Genomic DNA, 21,017 nt, shown 5'->3' with positions numbered 1-21,017 from the left:
GGCAGCAGGACGCATTTCCTCATAAGAGATGATCGGGGACCTCTCTCTGGAGGAGAAAGGGAATCCCAGATGAGCCCCCAAGATTGGTGGAAATAAATACTTGGTGTCGCAAAGAAGAATCGGTACTCCAGCAGAAAGCTTTCTCAGCAAGGCAATTTTTCTTCTGCAGAAGGGCACTGCTTACACCTAGCATGGTCGCAAGAGCACACTGAGCAAGGTAGGACAGGGGTTTTTATTCCTAACACAGTAGCTCCTGTAGCTGTGTCTTTTCCCCATTGGCTGGAGTCAGACCGCACATTCTAAGCTGACCCAATTGGCTACTGCTTAAAATTGAATAGGGCTAATTAGGAGGGAAGGAAGAGGCTGTCTGTTATAGTACAAGGCATGTTCTGTCATGTTAGGGCACAGTAAAGGCCTGAAGGATAGTTTCAGCAGAAAGGACAATTGCAGAGCGGGTAAATGAGAAGATAGATGTGAATTACAGATTAGGGCTGATGGAAAGGTTATTTACCATTACAAGGGGGCAAGGAGAGGTACAAAGAATGAGGAAGTTAGGCCTGAAAATAGAGAACAAGGAACAAGGAAGCTGAACAAGAAATCTGTACTGGGTGTGGTGGCTCACGCCTGTAATCCCAGCACTTTGGGGGGCCAAGGCAGGAGGATCATGAGGTCAAGAGATAGAGACCATCCTGGCTAACACGGTGAAACCCTGTCTCTACTAAAAATACAAAAAAAAAAGATGAGGCCGGGCGCGGTGGCTCAAGCCTGTAATCCCAGCACTTTGGGAGGCCGAGACGGGCGCATCACGAGGTCAGGAGATCGAGACCATCCTGGCTAACACAGTGAAACCCCGTCTCTACTAAAAAATACAAAAAACTAGCCGGGCGAGGTGGCGGGCGCCTGTAGTCCCAGCTACTTGGGAGGCTGAGGCAGGAGAATGGCGTGAACCTGGGAGGCGGAGCTTGCAGTGAGCTGAGATCCAGCCACTGCACTCCAGCCTGGGCGACAGAGCGAGACTCTGCCTCAAAAAAAAAAAAAAATAAAAAAAAAAACAAAAAAAACCCCAAAAAATTAGCCGGTCATGGTGGCGAGCTCCCATGGTCCCAGCTGCCTGGGAGGCTGAGGCAGGAGAATGGCGTGAACCTGGAGGCAGAGCTTGCAGTCAGCCGAGATCACACCACTGCACTCCAGCCTGGGTGACAGAGTGAGACTCTGTCTACAAACAAACAAACAAACAAAAGGTCAAAAACAATGATTGAGCAAAGCCAAAATCTTTTCTTTGTTTCTTGTTAATCATCTGGCCATTTCCAAAGGCATGGCAATTACGCCAAGCCATTGAAAAGTTGTGATTTTGATTCATTTTATCCCATTTCAAATGTTTTTTCTAATTGTTACATTTATCATGTTAATCTAAAAGAAACTTTCTACATAACCATGCATTCAAGAATGCATGGGTGTTTACAGTTTAATCTTGTATTACAGTATAGTAGAATCCTCTATAATTAGAAGTTATTTATAAATTCATTATTTTTAAGGTTTTTCAAATGTAAAAACAATTAGATATGTTTTTTTAAATTAAGTTCCATTCTAGGACATTACCCACTGGTCTTCATGGCATTTCTGTAATGAATAGTGTAAAACTGTGTCACCAGAATGGTGTAGACATGCTGATTGAATTAGAATGAGTTCAGCCTTGTTGGTAGACTATCAGTATCCCAAAGACTGATCATTCACTACAGCTTACTAAATACTGTTCCATAATGCCAGAGAGCACTTTTACCCAGGTTACCCTTTTCCTCCCATTATTGTGGTCCTGTTGTGGTCTCCTGTTTCTCTTAAGCTATCCCAGATGAGAGGTGATTATTGCTTGCATGAACGAGATTCCTTTGTTTTTAAATTTTTATTTTGAGACAGAATCTCACTCTGTCCCCCAGGCTGGAGTGCAGTGGTGCGCTCTCAGCTCACTGCAAGCTCTGCCTCCTGGGTTCAGGCCATTCTTCTGCCTCAGCCTCCTGAGTAGCTGGGACTACAGGCTGCCGCCACCACGCCCGGCTAATTTTTTGTATTTTTGGTACAGACGGGGTTTCACCCTGTTAGCCAGGATGGTTTTGATCTCCTGACCTCGTGATCCACCCACCTCGGCCTCCCAAAGTGCTGTGATTACAGGCATGAGCCACCGGGCCAGTCCAGATTTCTTGTTTTTAAAAAAATTTGCAGTGGCCATTATAATGGGCATTAGGTTATTCGGTTTGTCATTGTGTTTTTTTTCTTTCTCTACAAATTAGTAATTTTGTGTGTCCTTTCAAATGCATTTCCCATTTGTGTTTTTTGGATGAAAACTTTATCCATTTCTAAATTGAGTTGATTCAACTTTACTGTTTAAAGAGTTGTTTATATATTTTGAATATTAACTCCTTTAACATGTAATATACAAATGTTTTCACCCATTTTCTAAGGGATGTTGTCACTCTTGAATTTTTTTTGATGTGCAGAAATTTTGAAATCTCGTGTAGTTAAACTTTTATTTGTTGCTCATGCATTTAATGTCATATCTAAGAAAATAATGCCAAGACCAATGTCATGCCTTTTTCTTGTATTTTTCCTAAACAATTTGTTAGTTTTTTTATGTCTTTGTATTTTATTTAAAATATGTTTTTGTATCATTAAAGGAAATAATGCAACTTTATTTTATCAGCATTGATACTGTAGCTTTTAACTGTATTTTTAGTAGAGACAGTGTTTGACAGTGTTAGCTGGTCTCAGGAGTTAGATGGTCTCAATCTCTGGACCCAGTGATCTGCCCGCCTCAGCCTCCCAAAGTACTGGGTTTATTGGGTTTAACTGTTGGTTGTATTGGCATCTTTGAACAATGAAATTTTTTACCCTTGAGCAAGAATATGATGAAGAGTGTATTTTATATTCACATATTTTTGAATTTACCAGTTTGACTTTTGCTTTTAATTCCTAGTTTTATTCAGTTTTTGTTAGAAAACACACAGTGTATAAGTTTAGCCTTTTAAAATGATTTGTTGTTGTTTTGAGACAAGATCTTACCATCACCCAGGCTGGAGTGCAGTAGCATAATTTGGCTCACTGTAGCCTCAGCCTCCTGGGCTCAAGTGATCCTTTCACATCAGTTTCCTGAGTAGCTAGGACTGTAGACGTGCACTACCATACAACCTCCGCCTCCTGGGTTCAAGCGATTCTCCTGCCTCAGCCTCCATTGTAGCTGGGACTACAGGTGTGCACCAGCACATCCGGCTAATTTTTTGTATTTTTAGTAGAGATGGGGTTTCACCGTGTTGGCCAGGCTGGTCTTTAACTCCTGACCTCAAGTAGTCTGCCCACTTTGGCCTCCCAAAGTGCTGGGATTACAGGCGTAAGCCAACACACCTGTCCCTAAATAATTTCTTTCTATTTCCTATAACGGTTTGAAATTACTTAAAGGTTGTTTCAAATTGAAAAAATAAAAAGAATATAGATATAAATAAAACATAGTTTAAAAATTACAGGAGATTACAAATTATATATGTAAATCTCGAGAGGTCAAAAATGACAAATTTTGTTTATTTACAAGGTTTTATTTATTCATTTTTGGAGACGCAGTCTCACTTTGTCACCCAGGCTTGAGTGCAGTGGTGCGATCTCGGCTCACGGCAACCTCTGCCTCCCGGATTCAAGGGATTCTCCTGCCTCAGCCTCCTGAGTAGCTGGGACCACAGGTGCATGCCACCACGCCCGTCTAATTTTTTGTATTTTTAGTAGAGACAGGGTTTGACGGTGTTAGCCAGGATGGTCTCGATCTCCTGACCCAGTGATCTGCCCGCCTCAGCCTCCCAAAGTACTGGGTTTACAGGCCTGAGTCACCACACCCGTCTTTACAAGGTCTTATTAAAATTAGCTTTAGTATTGATAATACACTATTACCAAAGTAAAAGTTGATTTTCTCTTGAACAAACATTTCATGTATTATTAATATGACAGCAAAGTACTTCTGTTCACCTTTTGAATACATTCAAAAAGAGAGAGAATACGAGATAGAATTTTCCCATGCTCTGGTATGGGATGCTCAGCTCAGGGAGGAAGCCCTGTTTGAAAAGGCAGGAGCTAGGCCGGTCTCGGTGGCTCACGCCTGTAATCCCAGCCCTTTGGGAGGCCGAGGCGGGCGGATCACCCGAGATCGGGAGCTCAAGACTAGCCCGACCAACATGGAGAAACCCCGTCTCTACTAAAAGTACAAAAAATTAGACGGACGTGGTGGCGCATGCCTGTAATCCCAGCTACATGGGAGGCTGAGGCAGGAGAATTGCTTGAACCCGGGAGGTGGAGGTTGCGGTGAGCCAACATCGTGCCATTGCACTCTAGCCTGGGCAACAAGAGCTAAACTCCGTCTCGGGGTAAAAGAAACAACGAAAGAAAGAAAAGGCTGCAGCCTAGGTTGCCGCTCTTTCTTCACTCAGCCCATTATGTGATCACATCTTCTGTCGCTCAGCGACTGAGGGGGCGGGGCCTTAGGCATTATCCAATCAGGGACGCTGGGCTGGAAACCGTCCAATCAGGTACGCAGCTGGAACGAACAGAATGGTTTATGGGGGCCTTTGTTTCTCGCTGCAGCGAGAGCTCCAGGTTTATCTTGTGTGTTGTGTGTCCTGTGCTTATAGAGACCCACCCTCTGTGGCCGTGTGACCTGCAAGTATTGGGAGAGCCACAGCTAAACCCCGGGACCCTCTGGAAGCCTAGAAATGGTGAGTGCCGGGTCCAACCTCCCGAGAGAGGGGAGGGGCTGGTTGAAACTGGTGGCAAGTGGCTCTGGCGGGACTCTGCCTCCTCACAGTCAGCTCCACAATCTGCCGCCTGAGTTCTCCCTGCCCAGCTCGGCCTCAGTCTCCTTCAGCCATAAGATGGCGGCTGCGGTAACAGCCGGGGCCCTGTCTCTTCCCTGCACAGTGACTGTGCCCTGGCCTGGAGCCCTCTTTCAGCAGCTCTGCACCCGCAGCACCGCCTCTCTCCCAGATCGTGCAAGGACACGGGAGGGTCGTCAGGGGAGAATCCTGACTCGGGGTGCGGGTTCATGAATGGGAAGAGTTTTGGTCCGTGGGGTTGTTAGAAACAAGCGCTCGGTGCTACAAAACAAAACAAAAAACCACCCAGCACTTAGAAAATTTCACAAGAAGGCATATTTACTTCTGAAGAAGGGTGCTGCTCGCGTCTATCTCGATCGCAAGAGCACACCGAAGAAAGGAAGGTTTTTTTGTTTTTTGGGTTTTTTTTTTGAGACGGAGATTTGCTCTTGTTGCCCAGGCTGAAGTGCAATGGGGCGCGATCTCGGCTCACTGCAACCTCTGTCTCCTGGGTTCAAGTGATTCTCCTGCCTCAGCCTCCCGAGTTGCTGGGGTTACAGGCATGCGTCACCACGCCCGGCTCATTTTGTATTTTTAGTAGAGATGGGGTTTCACCATGTTGGTCAGGCTGGTTTTGAACTCCCGAACTCAGTTGATCCGCCCGCCTCGGCCTCCTAGTTAGAAAGGGGTTTTTAACCCTAACGCCGTTATTGTCTTTGCGTCTTTCTCCCGGTGGCCGGGGTCTGACCTCACAATCTAGGCTGACCCGATTGGCTACTTTCCAAATAAGGAAGGGGTGCGGGTCGCATATTGGAACTGGCGGTTTGGGTTGCTTACAGAGCGGGTGTCTAGGTACAAGGAGGTACAAAAAAGTTGGTCCTAAGAACAAGGAACAAGAAAGGCCTTTGAAGAGGAGTCTATTATGTATGTCAGGGTTCACAGTTTCTCTTTTCTCCTATTAAAAATTGATGGGGCCGGGCGCGGTAGCTCACGCCTGTAAGCACAGCCCTTCCGGAGGTCGAGGCGGGTGGATCACGTGAGGTCAGGAGTTGAAGACCAGCGTGGCCAAAATGGGGAAACCCCATCTCTACTAAAAGTACAAAAATTAGCTGGGTGTGATGGCGAATGTCTGTCGTCCCAGCTACTCGAAAGGCAGAGGTGATAGAATCGCTTGAACCTGGGAGGCGGAGGTTGCAGTGAGCTCACATCGCGCCACTGCCCTCCAGCCTGGGCGACAGAGCATTTATGTCTGAAAAAAAAAAAGTGTGAGAGTCACTGCAAAAATATGAAATAATTTAGTCAAAGAGTGATTCAAGAATTGTAGAGCACCCAGCTATAGTTTGTAGTTTGTGGTCCATGGAGAGGCTTGAAGAAAAGACATTTATAAAATGCCTGATGGCCGGGTGCAGTGGCTGGCCTTCCCAGCACTTTGGGAGGCTGAGGCAGGAGGATCACGAGGTCAGGAGTTCAAGACCAGCCTGACCAACATGGTGAAACCCTGTCTCTACTAATATACAAAAATCAGCCGGTCGTGGCGACAACGCGCCTGTAATCCCAGCTACTGGCAAGGCTGAAGCAGGAGAATGGCTTGAACCTGGGAGGTGGAGGTTGCAGTGAGCCGAGATGGCGCCACTGCACTCCGGCCTGGGCAACAGAGACTCCGTCTTAGACAAAAAACAAAACAAAATGCATGATGAAGAAAACAAATTCAATAATTGGTTAGGTATAGTTACGTAGTTCCTTAATTTGTACAATCAAGGTGGAAATTTCCTGGTTATGTAATCAGAGTTTAATTGGCAGTTTATAGTTGTTTAAGCCTGAAATTTTTTCCCGTAATGTAGTAATTTACCAAAAAATGCACGTGAGTTTAGATTTTTGTTTTAGAAGTAGGAATCTGGGGACTAGAGCCTCCTCAGTCTAATTGCTTGCCACTTAGTTATTTTCACACCCCACAGGGGACTGATTGTCCCTGGCATTTTTCACATGTGTCCCAAGCAGGGCCTCAAGTGTACTCCATGTTCCTCAATTAATCATTTTTTTAAAAAGCATTGCCTAACAATACTGAAAAGATTTTCTGTTAGTAAATATTTCCAATGTGAAGAGGGCACAGACTAATCCCCTGATGCTGTATTGTAAAAAATATCTGTGCCTCTTTTTCTTTTATTTTTCCAGAGAACTTACCAGAATGTTTTTGGGTCAAGATTTCCCTTTTGAAGCCGGGCACAGTGGCTCACGCCTGTAATCCCAGCACTTTGGGAGGCTGAGGTGGGCGGATCACGAGGTTAGAAGATGGAGACCACCTTGGATAACACAGTGTAATCTCATCTCTAGTAAAAATACAAGTACTTAACTGGGCATGGTGGCACGCGCCTGTAGTCCCAGCTACTCAAGAGGCTAGGGTAGGAGAATCGCTTGAACCCGTGAGGTGGAGGTTGCAGTGAGCCGAGATCTTGCCACTCCACTTAGGCTGTTTTAGTACTTTCTGGGGATAAACCAAGATACCCACCATGGCTATGTCTGCTAGAGTGTCTAGTGACTATTAGCTCTTTGGTCATTTTCTCCTATAGGACCACCTTAAGTATGGAGTGTAGCCTCTCAAGGGAGCAGCCTTGAGGCTGAAAGGCATCTCCCGGTGCCCTTTTTTTTTTTTTTAAGCTAACACCTTGAGACATGAAGATTGTCTTCACCTAACTTAGCTCAATTTCTTGGAGATACATTGCTGGTCAGCCAATCAGATGCTGGTATTGAGGGAAAAACAAATAATTTCTGCCCCCTGGATTCTCTTGGCGGGGACAGAAAAATAGTGAAAAAAAATAATAGTGAAAAGTTCGTGGAAAAACACTCCAAAAGACAAAAAAATTGACCCCAGTGAGATGGCGTAAAAACTTACAAAGTAAAATGCACCTGGTGCACTCACTGGGGCATAGCGCAGTGTCTCCTGGGAGGGTGGTTATTCAGCATGTAACGGAGCAGGATGGGGTGGGTGATTGGATCTGTACCTTGAAAAGATTTCAATCCGTCCAATCAGGTACGCAGCTGGAGAGAACAGAATGCTGTCTGGGGGCCTTTGTTTCTCGCTGCAGCGGGAGCTCCAGGTTTATCTTCTGTGTTTTGTGTCCTGTGCTTATAGAGACCCAGCCTCTGTGGCCGTGTGACCTGCAAGTATTGGGAGAGCCACAGCTAAACCTTATTTTGACCTCACTATTTTTATTTTATGTTTTTTTTTTTTTTTGAGACAGTCTCGCTGTGTTGCACAGGCTGGAATGCAGTGGCTTGATCCCAGCTCACTACAGCCTCCACCTCCTGGGTTCAAGTGATTCTCATGCCTCAGCCTCCCGAGTAGCTAGGACTACAGGTGCGCACCACTGCACCCGACTAGTTTTTGTATTGTTAGTAGAGATGGACTAGACTGGTCTCCAACTTCTGGTCTAAGTGATCTGCTGGCCTTGGCCTCCCAAAATGCTGGGATTACAGGTGTGAGCCACTGCACCCAGCTGACATCAGTTTTTAAGTGTAATTTGCATTTTATTATTAGGGCTTGAAAAGTAAGAAAATATTTATAAAGAACATCAAAGAGATGAGTTTCAAAAAATAAATATCTAATCACATATTCCATTTGTTAATAATTCTCATTTACCTTTTTATTTCTCAGAGTGAGTTTAGGAATTTTCTCAGGTGTATTTTTTATGGCTGAGTGACTTCAAACAGAATTCCAAGCCTTAGCTTTAAGAATGCTAGATACCAAGGAAAGAAATAGGGAAAATCTCTCTTCCATTTTGACTGTAGACAAGAAATAGGTTTCCACAGGAAAATGTGGTAGATAATTGATGAGTTACATAGATTCATCAAAATATCAGTTTCTCCTTTTGCAGGGTAAATTTGTGACAGTGAATATCTCGGTTCTATATCCTGTTGTCTTGATTTCTGAGTTTAATGCTAAATTATATGTGATGAAATGTGGTACCCTTTTTTTTTTTTTTTTAATGGACTCTTGCTCTGTCACCCACGATGGAGGGCAATGGTGCAATCTTGACTCACTGCAACCTCTGCCTCCTGGGTTCAAGCCATTGTCCTGCCTCTGCCTCCCAAATAGCTGGTATTACAGGTGCATGCCCCCACACCTGGCTACTTTTTGTATTTTTAGTATAGACAGGGTTTCACCATGTTGCCCACACTGGTCTCGAGCTCCTGACCTCAGGTGATCTGCCTGAGTCAGCCTCCCAAAGTGCTGGGATTACAGGCGTAAGCCACCACGCCCGGCCGAAATGTGGTACCTTCTACAAGTGTTCCCATATGACTAATTTTTAATTACATTATTTTTTGATAGAAATAAAGAAGTAGATATATTTGCTTTTCTTATGAAAGTATAAAATGCAAGCACCTTAGGTGCAATGGCTCACGCCTATAATCCCAGCACTTTGGGGAGCTGAAGCGGCTGGATCAGTTGAGGTCAGGAGTTTGAGACCAGCCTGCCCAACATGGTGAAACCCCATCTCTACTAAAAATACAAAAATTAGCCCGGTTTGGTGGCACATGCCAGTAGTCCTAGCTACTTGGGAGGCTGAGGCAGGAGAATCGCTTGAACTGGGGAGGTGGAGGTTGCAGTGAGCTGAGATCATGCCATAGCACTGCAGCCTGGGAGATAGAGGAAGACTCCATCTCAAAAAAAAAAAAAAAAAAAAAAAGCACCTTAAAATTTCCTTCCTTTATGTAAACACTGTGAATGAGTAATTTCACTGGGTTTTTCAAACACTTAATTTTTGCAAGCCATTTTTCCAAGTGAATAACTCTGACATGGAAATTAAAGCTTGAACCTGGTGACTCCTAGGTTATAATTAGACCACGACTGGCCTAATTATAAGATCTTTATGGCTTGCAAAAACCATATGGTATGCAGAAAAGGGCTTTCTTTCCTAGGGAGAAGCAAATAAGATTAGAAAGGAGGTGGGAGGGGAATGAGAGGGTGAAAAAGTCAAATTATAGAAAAGAGAAGGCCTTACCCTGAAATCAGCATGTTCTTAGGAGGGACATAAAATGCTGTTGTATGTTGACTCAGACTGAGGGTCAGGAGCCTAAGGGAGGGAGATAAGTAAAGTTTGATTAAGAAATATTTTATTTTAAGCTGGGCGCGGTGGTTCACGCCTGTAATCCCAACATTTTGAGAGGCCGAAGCAGGCAGATCACCCGAGGTCAGGAGCTCGAGACCAGCTTGGCCAACATGGTCAAAGTCTGTCTGTACTAAAAATACAAAAAGTATTGGGAGGATGAGGTGGGCGAATCACCTGAGGTTGGGAGTTCAAGACTAGCCTCACCAACATGGAGAAACTCTGTCTCTACTTAAAATCCAAAAAATTAGCCAGGCGTGGTAGTGCATGCCTGTAATCCCAGCTATGGGACGGTGAGACAGGAGAATTGTTTGAACCTGGGAGGCAGAGGTTGCAGTGAGCCAATTTTGTGTCATTGCACTTCAGCCTTGGCAACAAGAGCAAAACTCCGTCTCAAAAAAAACCCCAAAATAACAAAAATTAGCCTGGCATGGTGGTGGGCACCTGTAATCCTAGCTACTTAGGAGACTGAGGCAGGAGAATTGCTTGAACCCAGGAGGTGGAGGTTGCAGTAAGCTGAGATTGCACCACTGCACTCCAGCCTGGGCAACAGAGCGAGACTCTGGCTAAAATGAAAAAAAAAGAAAAAGATTTTATTTTAACCACTGAAGACAAATTCAGCTGATTTTTTTTTTTTTTTTTTTTTTAATGGGAAAAAGGAGAAAATGTGCAGAGTGTGTGTCTGGCTGTGTGATAGGTAAGAAAAGACAGCACCATCTAAGTTATAATGGGAAGGGTGTTTCTTTCCATAAACTGTTCCTGGAGTACACAAAACTTGGAGAATTTTATTAATCATAAATGTTTTTCAGTATTATCTATGTGTTTTATCTTTCCCCATCTCTTTTCTTTGTTCTATGCATTTCTTCCATTTGGCTTTTCCTGGTCTGTATCTTATAGATGAAGCCAGTAAACATAACCACAGTGTTTTGCTGAGTTCTGTGAGTAGCTCTACCAAATTACTGAACTTCAGGGAGGTTATGGGAGTTCCCAGTTTTTAAATAGTAGCTCAGAAGCATAAATGGGCCCATGGGGTTTGTGACTGGCATCTGCAGTGAGGACAATGTTGTGGGACCCAGCCCTGAATCAGGGTCTGTGCTGACTCTGGGTGGTGTCAGAATTCAAATGTTAGACAAGCGTTGTTGTTGGAGAATTGTTTGATGTTCAGCAAACTACAGATTTGGTGCCAGAAAAAATGTACCACTGAGGCCTAGCCTGGAATAAAACTCTGGGTGTCTGGGAAAGGGAGCCTCTGTACATAGGCTATCACACTGCCCATTGTCCTGTGATTCTAATTTTTCTCCCAGGGTGACAGAAGACTGCAAACTTAGAGGAAAGGAGCTCTGATGACAGACCCACTTTTCCTGCAGCTGCCACCACAGGATTCCCACCCACTCACAAACACACACACTAGACATTGACATGTCCACACTCCTCCCAGGACTAGGCACCACCCTCAGGAACTTCACCACGGCATTTTTGATCCTGGTGTTTCTTGCCAAGAACCCACAGTGTCTACAATTCTCCTGGTATTTCCCCACCCCCAGACACTGAATCTGCAGCAGCAACCATTTTTCTCCACCAGCCTAGGATTTGGACCACCTGTTCATAATCTCATCTGTCTGTATGCACACAGAAATAAATCAGAGTACAGCTATACCTGGGTCACTATCTGTAGCAGAGATCAGTCCTTTCACCTACATTGCACTGTCTCCCACCCAGAGATTTTCTTTTTCTTCTAGCTTTTATTTTTGGTTCAGGCTACACACGTGGGTTTGTTATACAGCAAATATTATGTCATGGGGGTTTGGTGTGCAGATTATTTTGTCACTCAGATACTAAGCATAGCATCAAAGAGGTATGTTCTCTGATCCTCTTGGTCCTCCCACTGTCCACCCTCAACTAGGCCTTAGTGTCTGTTGTTCCCCTTTTTGTGTTTGTGTATTCATATTATTTAACTCTTACTTGTAAATAATATGCATTTGGTTTTCTGTTTCTGCATTAGTTTTCTGAAATAATGGTCTGCAGCTTTATTGATGTTATTGCAAAGGACATGATCATTTATTTTTTAATGGCCACAGACTATTCCATGATGTTTATGTACCATATTTTGTTTTTACTAAATCTTTTATTTTATTTTATTTTATTTTATTTTATTTTATTTTATTTTTGGAGACAGGGTGTCACTTATTGCCCAGGCTAGAGTGCTGTCATGTGATATGGCCCTATTTAGCCTGAACCTCCCAGGCTCAAGCAATTCTTTCCTACCTCATCCTTTCAAGTAGCTGGATCTACACGCCTGCGTTACCATGCCTGGCCAATTTTTCTCCTTGTATTTTCTGTGGAGAGGGGATTTTGCCATGTTGCCCAGGTTGGTCTTAAACTTCTAAGATCAGGCAAGCCACCTGCCTCATCCTCCCAAAGTGCTGGGATTACAGGCATGAGCCACCGCATCTGACCAAAGCATATTTTCTTTATCCAGTCTCCCATTGATAGGGCCTGTCCATGTCTTTGCTATTGTGAATAGTGCTGCAATGAACATACATATGAATGTATCTTTATACTACAATAATTTATATTTCTTTGGGTATATACCCAATTACGAGGTAGAGTATAAGCATTCCCTTTTCTCTGCAACCTTGCCAGCATCTGTTATTTTTTGACTTTTTAAAAATAGCCATTCTGACTGATGTGAGGTGGTATCTCATTGTGGTTTCTCTTTTAATTTCTCTAATCATTAGTGATGAGCATTTTTTTCCCATATGCTTGCTAGCCACATGTATATGTTATTTTGAAAAGCATCTGTTCATGTTTTTTTGGCCTACTTTTTAATGAGTTTTTTTTTTTCTTGTAAACTTGTCTAAGTTCTTAATAAATTCTGGATATTAGATCTTTGTCAGAGGCAAAGTTTGCAGATTTTTTTTTTATTATTCTGTAGGTTGTCTGTTTACTCTGTTGATAGTTTCCTTTGCTGTGAAGAAACTCTTTAGTTTAAATAGGTCCCATTTGTCAATTTTTGCTTTCGTTACAATTGCTTTTGGTAGCTTCATTATGAAGTTTTTGCCAGTTTCTATGTCTAGACTGGTATTTCCTAGGTTATCTTGCAAGGTTTCTTACAATTTCAAGTTTTTCATTTAAGTCTTTATCTTGAGTTGATTTTTGTATATGGTGTAATGAAGGGGTCCAGTTTCAGTCTTCTACATAGTGCTAGCGAGTTATTCCAGCACCATTTATTAAATGGAGAAATCCTCCCACATTTCTCTTGTCAGCTTTGCCAAAAATCTGATGATAGTAAGAGGGTGGCATTATTTCTGGGCTCTCTAGTCTGTTGCACTGGTCTTGTGCACTCATGGATTTTTTAGAACATCTTTCTCTCTTCTGCTTTTTCCCCCATAAACATTTTTTCAAGTACATACAGTGTGCAAAATTCTGATGTCCAAGAGTACAAAAACTCTTTAAAAAGTTCCAAAAAGGGGGTTGGGGGGCGAGGGAAGGGACAGCATTAGGAGAAATGCCTACTGTAAATGATGGGTTGATGGGTGCTGCAAACCTCCATGGCGCATGTATACCCATGTAATAAACCTGTACGTTATGCACATGTACTCCAGAAATTAAAGTATAATAAATAATAAAAAGCTTCAAAAATATTTTGATATTCTTTCTTTTCTTAAGGAATTTAGGTTATATGTAGATTTTTCTCTGCTTTTTTGAAATATATGTAAATCATATTAACATTTAAATAAACCTTTAGTCATTTTTTCAGGTCCAGATTATCTTTATGTAGTACTTCAGAATTATTGCTTTGTTTTTGTTTCTGAAGTTTATGTTTTTCATTTTTAGTCCTTTAAATTAGACACAGATTTATTTAGATAAAAGTCCATTTTAAGAGAACACAGAAGCTTAGCACAAAGATAGGATTAAATTTAGCACTACAGAATGATAAAAACTAAAAGATACTAAGTTTCTTTGACAGAAACCTGATTATCCAAGGTAATTATCTGATATTTGCAGGCTGAAGTACTTATACTGCACAAGCAAGAACAGTTCAGTGCATAAACAGTGGAGTCTGTAGTTGTATCTTGCTTTCTGTTTATTACTTCAGAACAATTAGCATAGTTATGTATAGGGTTTGTAGGCAATATACATTACACTTTTTTTTTTTTTTTTTTTGAGGTGGAGTTTTACTCTTGTTGTCCAGGATGGAGTGCAATGGTGTGATCTTGGCTCAGGCAAACTGCCTCCCAGGTCCAAGCAATTTTCCTATCTCAGCCTCCCAAGTGGCTGGGATTACAGGGATGCGCCACCAGGCCCAGCTCATTTTGTTTACAGACATGAGCCGCTATGCCTGGCCTTTTTTTTTTTTTTTTAAAAAAAAAAAAAAAACAGAGTCTCACTCTATTGCCCAGGCTGGAGTGCAGTGGTGTAATCTCGGCTCACTGCAATCACTGCCTTCTGGGTTCAAGTAATTCTCCTGCCTCAGCCTCCTGAGTGACTGGGGTTACAGGCGTGCACCACTATGCCCAGCTACTTTTTTGTATTTTTAGTAGAGGCAGGATTTCGCCATGTTGGTCAGACTGGTCTCAAACTCCTGACCTCAGGTGATCCACCCACCTCTGCCTCCCAAAGTGCTGGTATTGCTGGCGTGACCCAAAAACAGTATTTTCTACAATAGTATGAATATAAAGCCACAATGCTTACTTTGAATGGTTCACTTAAATGGTTATTTTAATATTGTTATTTATACTTTTGAAATATAAAGTGTTTTAACTGAAGTATAGTTGCAGTTTTTAAAAATGCTACATACATTGACAGGTGCAATGGCTCACGCCTGTAGTTCCAGCACTTTGAGATGAGAGGCTGAGGCAGGTTAATTACCTGAGGTCAGGAGTTCGACACCAGCCTGGCCGACATGGTGTAACCCCATCTCTACTAAAAATAAAAAAATTAGCTGGGTATGGTGGCATGCGCCTGTAATCCCAGCTACTTGGCAGGCCGAGGCAGGAGAATCACTTGTTCCTGGGAGGCGGAGGTTGCAGTGAGCTGAGATCGCACCATTTCACTCCAGCCTGGGTAACGGAATGAGACTGTGTCTCCAAAAACAAAACAAAACAATACAAAACAAAACAAAAGCTACATATATTATGTCTAGTTCATTAAAATTATTCATACTTAGATATTTATATCTAATATCCAAAGAAAATTTACTACCAAATTGTTAGAGTAGATATTAGTCTGACATGTTTATTACTTTACAGGAATAATTATGAGTAAACACAATTTTATTATCTTTTATTTCACTAAATTGGAATGCTGCTATTACAGGAAAAATAAAGACAGGTGATATGGCCACCAAAAACCATAATAGCTCTTCAGTTAGCTATTTTGCAAGTTGTAATATATTCTACTATATGAACACAGATTCTATTTCTTCATCTTTAAGTGTTGTTTGAAGTTGTCAGATGTATTTCAATGTAGAACCCCCATTCAATGGCTAGGAGATGAGAGAGCAGCAGAGATGGAAAAAAACTTTATAAAATTCTTCTGAAACTCTGCCCCCTTTCTTCATAATGCTCATGTTTCTCATGCTGAGAGTACCTGTGCACTTTGGGTGTTTATAGAGAAATTGCTTTTAGGGGAACATTTTCTGGCTCATTTGATGAATCTTAACCTGAGCTTTTTTTTAAAGATCTTTTTAACATTTTTCTCTGAAAATAATCTTGCCCAGGTGGAGATCTGTTTTTCTCTCCAATACTTTGGGTGTCTGTTTCAGAAGCCCTATTAGCATCCCATGGTGTCTGAATGAGGTGGGCTGTCACCGTGAGAACTTTTGGAGCTATTTCTATCTGGGCTCATGCTGGAAATTCAGCAGTGTTTTCTTCATGTCACCATTACAAGTAGAAACTGTGGCTGAAACACTGCTCACATTCTCATGATTGTGAAGGTGCAATTCTACCCACGAGGCCTGCAGGCTCTCCTCCTGCAGCTCAGGCCTCACTCTGTGATGGGACACTAGAGTTCTGCTTTGGCAAATGGGGTTCACATAAACTGTGAACTGTGCTCTGATCTGTGTCTCAGTGGCAGCTGGTAGAGGTCAAGAGAGGACACTAGCAACCAGGAGAATGCAAGCAGGAGTGTCGTAGCCCAGTGCCAGGGAGCACTGAGCCACTGCTCTAAAATGTAAATAGCCAAAAAGATAGAATGCTAGCAGAGTGAAATCCTGCCTTCAGCAGGCACCTGGCTTCAAGCTGCTAAATACATCCTGTTATGAAGATGGGAAAAGTTTATTTGTCATTGAATATAAGCAATTAGCATACACAGATGACCTCTTCAATCTCCAGGTGAATTTCTAGCACTATGTATGACATGGTGCTGGAAACTCTTCTACTTGTGGACTAATTGTGGTGATCATCTTTCTGTCTTTGCAGCCTCTTAAGCAGATTGACAATGATGCATGTCACATTCACATTTAATTGTGTAATAAAAACGTTTTCTTTTCTTTTTTTTTTTTTTTTTGAGACGGAGTCTTGCTCTGTCACCCAGGCTGGAGTGCAGTGGCCAGATCTCAGCTCACTGCAAGCTCCGCCTCCCGGGTTCACGCCATTCTCCTGCCTCAGCCTCCCGAGTAGCTGGGACTACAGGCGCCCGCCACCGTGCCCGGCTAGTTTTTTTGTATTTTTAGTACAGACGGGGGTTTCACCGTGTTAGCCAGGATGGTCTCGATCTCCTGACCTCGTGATCCGCCCATCTCGGCCTCCCAAAGTGCTGGGATTACAGGCTTGAGCCACTGCGCCCGGCCAATAAAAACGTTTTCTTCCTTTTGTCTTATTGTGAAGATTTTCTGGGGCTAGATAAAATTTTTCTTTTAATTATTGTTTGCAAACACTGTCTAGAATTACCAGACATGATACAAACACATAAAGTGCCAACCAGAATTTACTCTAGAGGGGACTTTCCCTCTCAGGCTTCCAGTCAACTCACAGTTGTGCAGCAAAGTGCATGCTGTCCCCCAAATAGGCAGAAAAAATTGTGTCTCTTCCTATTTGGCATCTATAGTCTTCTACAGTCACTTCAAGAGAGGCTAGACTACGTATCTATGAACTTCACTGGGCTGTGATCAATTGTTTTCTCTCTCTCATAATGACTCTTGTATCTTCAGACCTGAAACTGATTCAGAGACCATGGAGCTCACAGACCAAATCAGAGTAACATGTGTGCATTAAGTAGACATATAGACATGAGAATCTCCACTTTCCCCTTTCTCTTCTTGCTAAAATGCTTACAGATGTGCAGGTAACACCTGCTGCTACTGCAGCCATTCAGGTCCTACATCTGCAGCTCCACATTTTGAATCTAAGTTTTTGAGATTTGGGAAATAAAAAACTTTTATCTGACAAATGCAAGTTCTTTTGGTTATCAAACTCAGATGTTAAAAAGAAAGTGCGGTTATGTCTTTCTCCCCCTTTGAACTATGTATTCATCTCTTGAATGTTCACTATTGTTACAAGTAGCTATAAATTAAGCTAACAGTGCCACATTGGACACTATATCCCATAGCCTAAACCATAATGATACATAGGTAAATATATATAATCAGTGTTATTTCTGTAAATAAATAAAAATTTCTGACAACTTTGTATCACCCCACTGTGTCCCTGTTTTCTTGTCTTTATCAATCCTCTTGTAACTGTTACTAATCAAAGATTCCAGGCAACTTGAATCTTTGCTCCCAGGTTATAATCCTTAAGCTCGATACAAATAAACTGTCTACTTATATTCATGTTGTATCAGCTTTTTTTTCTTTCATGGAGACTTATCATTTAGAATGTGCTAGAGCAGCCTCTATGAGGAGATCTCTCCTTTGATTGTACTCCACTTGCTGTAATACCAGAAGATGCAGAGCCAGGTGGATCCTACCTAGAATCTGCAGATAAGGTCTGGCCTCTGCCTGGGATTTACAAAAAAAGGGCTGGACTTTTGATTGAGAATATACAGAAAACAAACAAAAGACATTTTCTGCATTGTGAGATGTCAACATAGACATCTTACAGCCCCCATTTGGGAGTGTGGCTCTGTGAGATTTTTCACATCTTGTTCATTGACCTGCTACAGTTATGTGAGAGGCCCCAGGAGGAAATGATGGCAGAATCTGTAAGTGTAAATAAGCATCTTAGGAGTGAGAGATCAAGGCCACAAAGTATCCAGAGCCATGACCGCAACTACATTTACCTGTAAAATGTGATACTGGAGCAGAGTATTTTTGTTCTTTCTCTTACCCAAGAGCTAGCAAATCAGAACGGGTGATCCAGGTTCTGGAGCTCCACCAGTGCAGTTCTATTTTTTATTTAGAGTCAGCCTGAGTCTCTCCAGCCTGGCTTATCATTGGGCCATCAATCCAGGGTCACTGGGAATTCTCTCACAATGAACTAGATGTCTTTGAGGTATTTGAGGATGTCCAGAGCAGAATTGTGTCAGGCTGAGAAGTGTGGTTAATTGTGCTTCTGTCTCAGTGTAAGATAAATGAGTCATCCTGTGTTTGTTCATCCCCTCATACAAGAGGTGTCTTTGGTTGGTACCCAGATGAGAGTTTCTCCAGTTTCCGGTGCTTGAATGGTAAACAAGGATGAGATCTGGAGACCTAAATAGATAACGTACTTCCTTACATTTCATATAATCGTAAAAAAAGAAATGAAGCAGTCATGGTTCCTACAATCCAGAAACTTTTAGTGTAGCTTAGCCACTGGATAAATAATGGCATTATGCATCGTATGGTTGGTACAATAAATAGATGTGTCCAAAATCTTGGGCTTCGTTTAGGCCACTTTTTTTATATTGCTGTGACTTCTGATGTTTACACCTGTAGGGATATTCATGAACAGAAGAATTGTTATTATAATTAATTTTTGTTTTTTGAGATGGAGTCTCGCTCTGTTGCCCAAGATGGAGTGGAATGGTGCGAGCTCAGCTAACTGAAAGTTCTGCCTCCCGGGTTCAAGCGATATTTCTGCCTCAGCCTCTATAGTGTCTGGGATTAACAGGCGCCCACCACCACACCTGGCTAATTTTTTGTATTTTTAGTAGAGACAGAGTTTCAACATGATGGCCAGGCTGGTCTTTAACTCCTAACCTGAGGGGGTCTGCCCGCCTTGGCCTCCCAAAGTGCTGGGATTACAGGTGTGAGCCACTGTGCCCAGTCACATATTTATTTTCGAATAAAATTACCCTAGAAAGGCCTGATGAAGTGCCTCACACCTGTAATTTCAGCACTTTGGGAGGCTGAAGCAGGCGGATCACAAGGTCAGGCATTCCAAACCAGCCTGGCCATTACAGTGAAACCCTGTGTCTACTAAAAATACAAAAATTAGCTAGGCATGGTGGCACGCGCCTGTAGTTTCAGCTACTCGGGATGATGAGTCAAAAGAACAGCTTGAACCCGGGAGGCGGAGGTTGCAGTGAGCCGAGATCATGCCAGGGCATTCCAGCCTGGGCGACAGAGCAAGACTCTGTCTCCAAAAAAAGAAAATAAAAATTACCCTAGAAAACTTTGGGAATTTGTTTAAATTCCATAGTAGTATATAGTATAAAGTTGACAGGGCGGTGGCTAGAAAAAATAAAAATTACAGAAACTCTGGGATTCAAGTTTCTTTTAGATAAGGTTAGAAAAAACAAAACTGGAAGTACCCTAGTGGCATAGAGAACTGAATTCCACATAGGGTTCTTACCCGATCGCAGACCTGTTAAGATTCACCCTTTTTAGAGGCCTTATTTAGGTCTGACTCTACGCTGGAGTCTTGCCTCACAGAAATGATTAGAAGAGATCAGAGTTTTGGCTGTTGAATCCTGCTGCCTTTCTAGAGCTGGTGCTTAGAATTTACTGAAACTCAAAAGCAGATAAATCAGAAAAACGAAGTATGTATTAGAGGGTGTTAATTTTTAAATTTTCCATGAATCCAGTACTCACAGAGACATTCTATTTAGCAACTTGTTTTCTATTTCTGAAGATCCAGTAGTTGCTCCACAAGTGACAAAAAAAGAAGTAAATATAAACAGAATAAAATTTTCTCTAAACTACATTAAACTCTTTCTTTCTATAGCTTGAAATCTGTCTATATTTAGATTTTATTCCATACAATTTTTTTAAAAAGTTGGTGACAGAGAAACAGAAGAAGAAATAAAAATGCTGGGCCCTTTATCTAAATCTTGGAAATTATTAAACCCTTAGTACCAGCTCCCAGGGTGTTATGAGAATTAAATCATATAATTTGTTATGCCCAGTACAGTTCTCTGTATCATACTCTCGAGCACATAGTACCTGCTTAATAAACATCGCATTAGTACATGTGTACATGTTCTTTTTTAAATACAGATTTATTCAGACATTGCTGCTTTCTGTTTCTTCTGTAAACTTTAAAGAGCCAGCAAAGAATATAAAACTTTAGGATGGAGACGGGTTGTCTTTATTTGTACCAGAAGTATTTGGTTGTAACAAGAATGCTGAGTGTAAGGGACCCTGTGCTGTGCCTGCTTCTCTAACTAATGCTAATAATGAGCCAAGGGGGAGCAACATCAGCATTGACAGGAAACTTGCTTAAAACACCCATTCATGGACCCTTTTCAAACTTGCAGAATCACATTCCATAAAGTGGGGTCAAAATTACCAAGTGATTTATAAGCTCATTAAAACTTTAGAGGCAATGCTCTCATTCATGAGAGTTAAGTTCCACCTTTGCACTAAAGGGTGGTCACAGGGCCTGTTCTGTTTGGGTTTAGTAGGGAGCGGTCAGTGTGGTGCATATTTCCATTACTGTAGCAGAAATTGCTGGTGTCTCTGGCAGGGGAGGGCACCTGAGGACAGGAAAGGAGAAACTTATATTTTTATCTTCATGAAGCAGCTTATTGTTCCTGAATCTCTTCTGTTTTAAAGGACAGAAATGGGTGGACTTCTCCTTTTTTTTTTTTCCTGCCATTTGATGTCATGCTACCAGGTAAGCAGGTGGTGCTGACACTTTTAAGGACATACTCTCAAGATACAGGTATAATTTGTCCAGAGAATGTCATCTGAGAAGGAATTCCAGAG

The 21,017-nt window shown here is 42.2% G+C and overlaps 1 protein-coding gene across 1 annotated transcript in view; it reads left to right on the top strand.

Moving 5' to 3' along the window:
- The first annotated feature begins 4,282 nt into the window (after window positions 1–4,282).
- The window catches only part of ZNF253 (zinc finger protein 253), a 38,140-nt gene continuing 21,405 nt past the window's right edge, over window positions 4,283–21,017 (top strand). The window contains 2 exon segments of the mRNA XM_007995939.3: window positions 4,283–4,726; window positions 4,728–4,745. Coding sequence (XP_007994130.3) covers window positions 4,589–4,726; window positions 4,728–4,745 — 156 coding nt within the window. The 5' untranslated portion in view covers window positions 4,283–4,588.

This window comes from Chlorocebus sabaeus, chromosome 6, assembly GCF_047675955.1.
Source record: "Chlorocebus sabaeus isolate Y175 chromosome 6, mChlSab1.0.hap1, whole genome shotgun sequence".
In the NCBI taxonomy this organism is placed as follows: domain Eukaryota; kingdom Metazoa; phylum Chordata; class Mammalia; order Primates; family Cercopithecidae; genus Chlorocebus; species Chlorocebus sabaeus.
The sequence above is the reverse complement of the archived record's forward strand: the minus strand, read 5'-3'. Positions and strand labels throughout refer to the sequence as shown.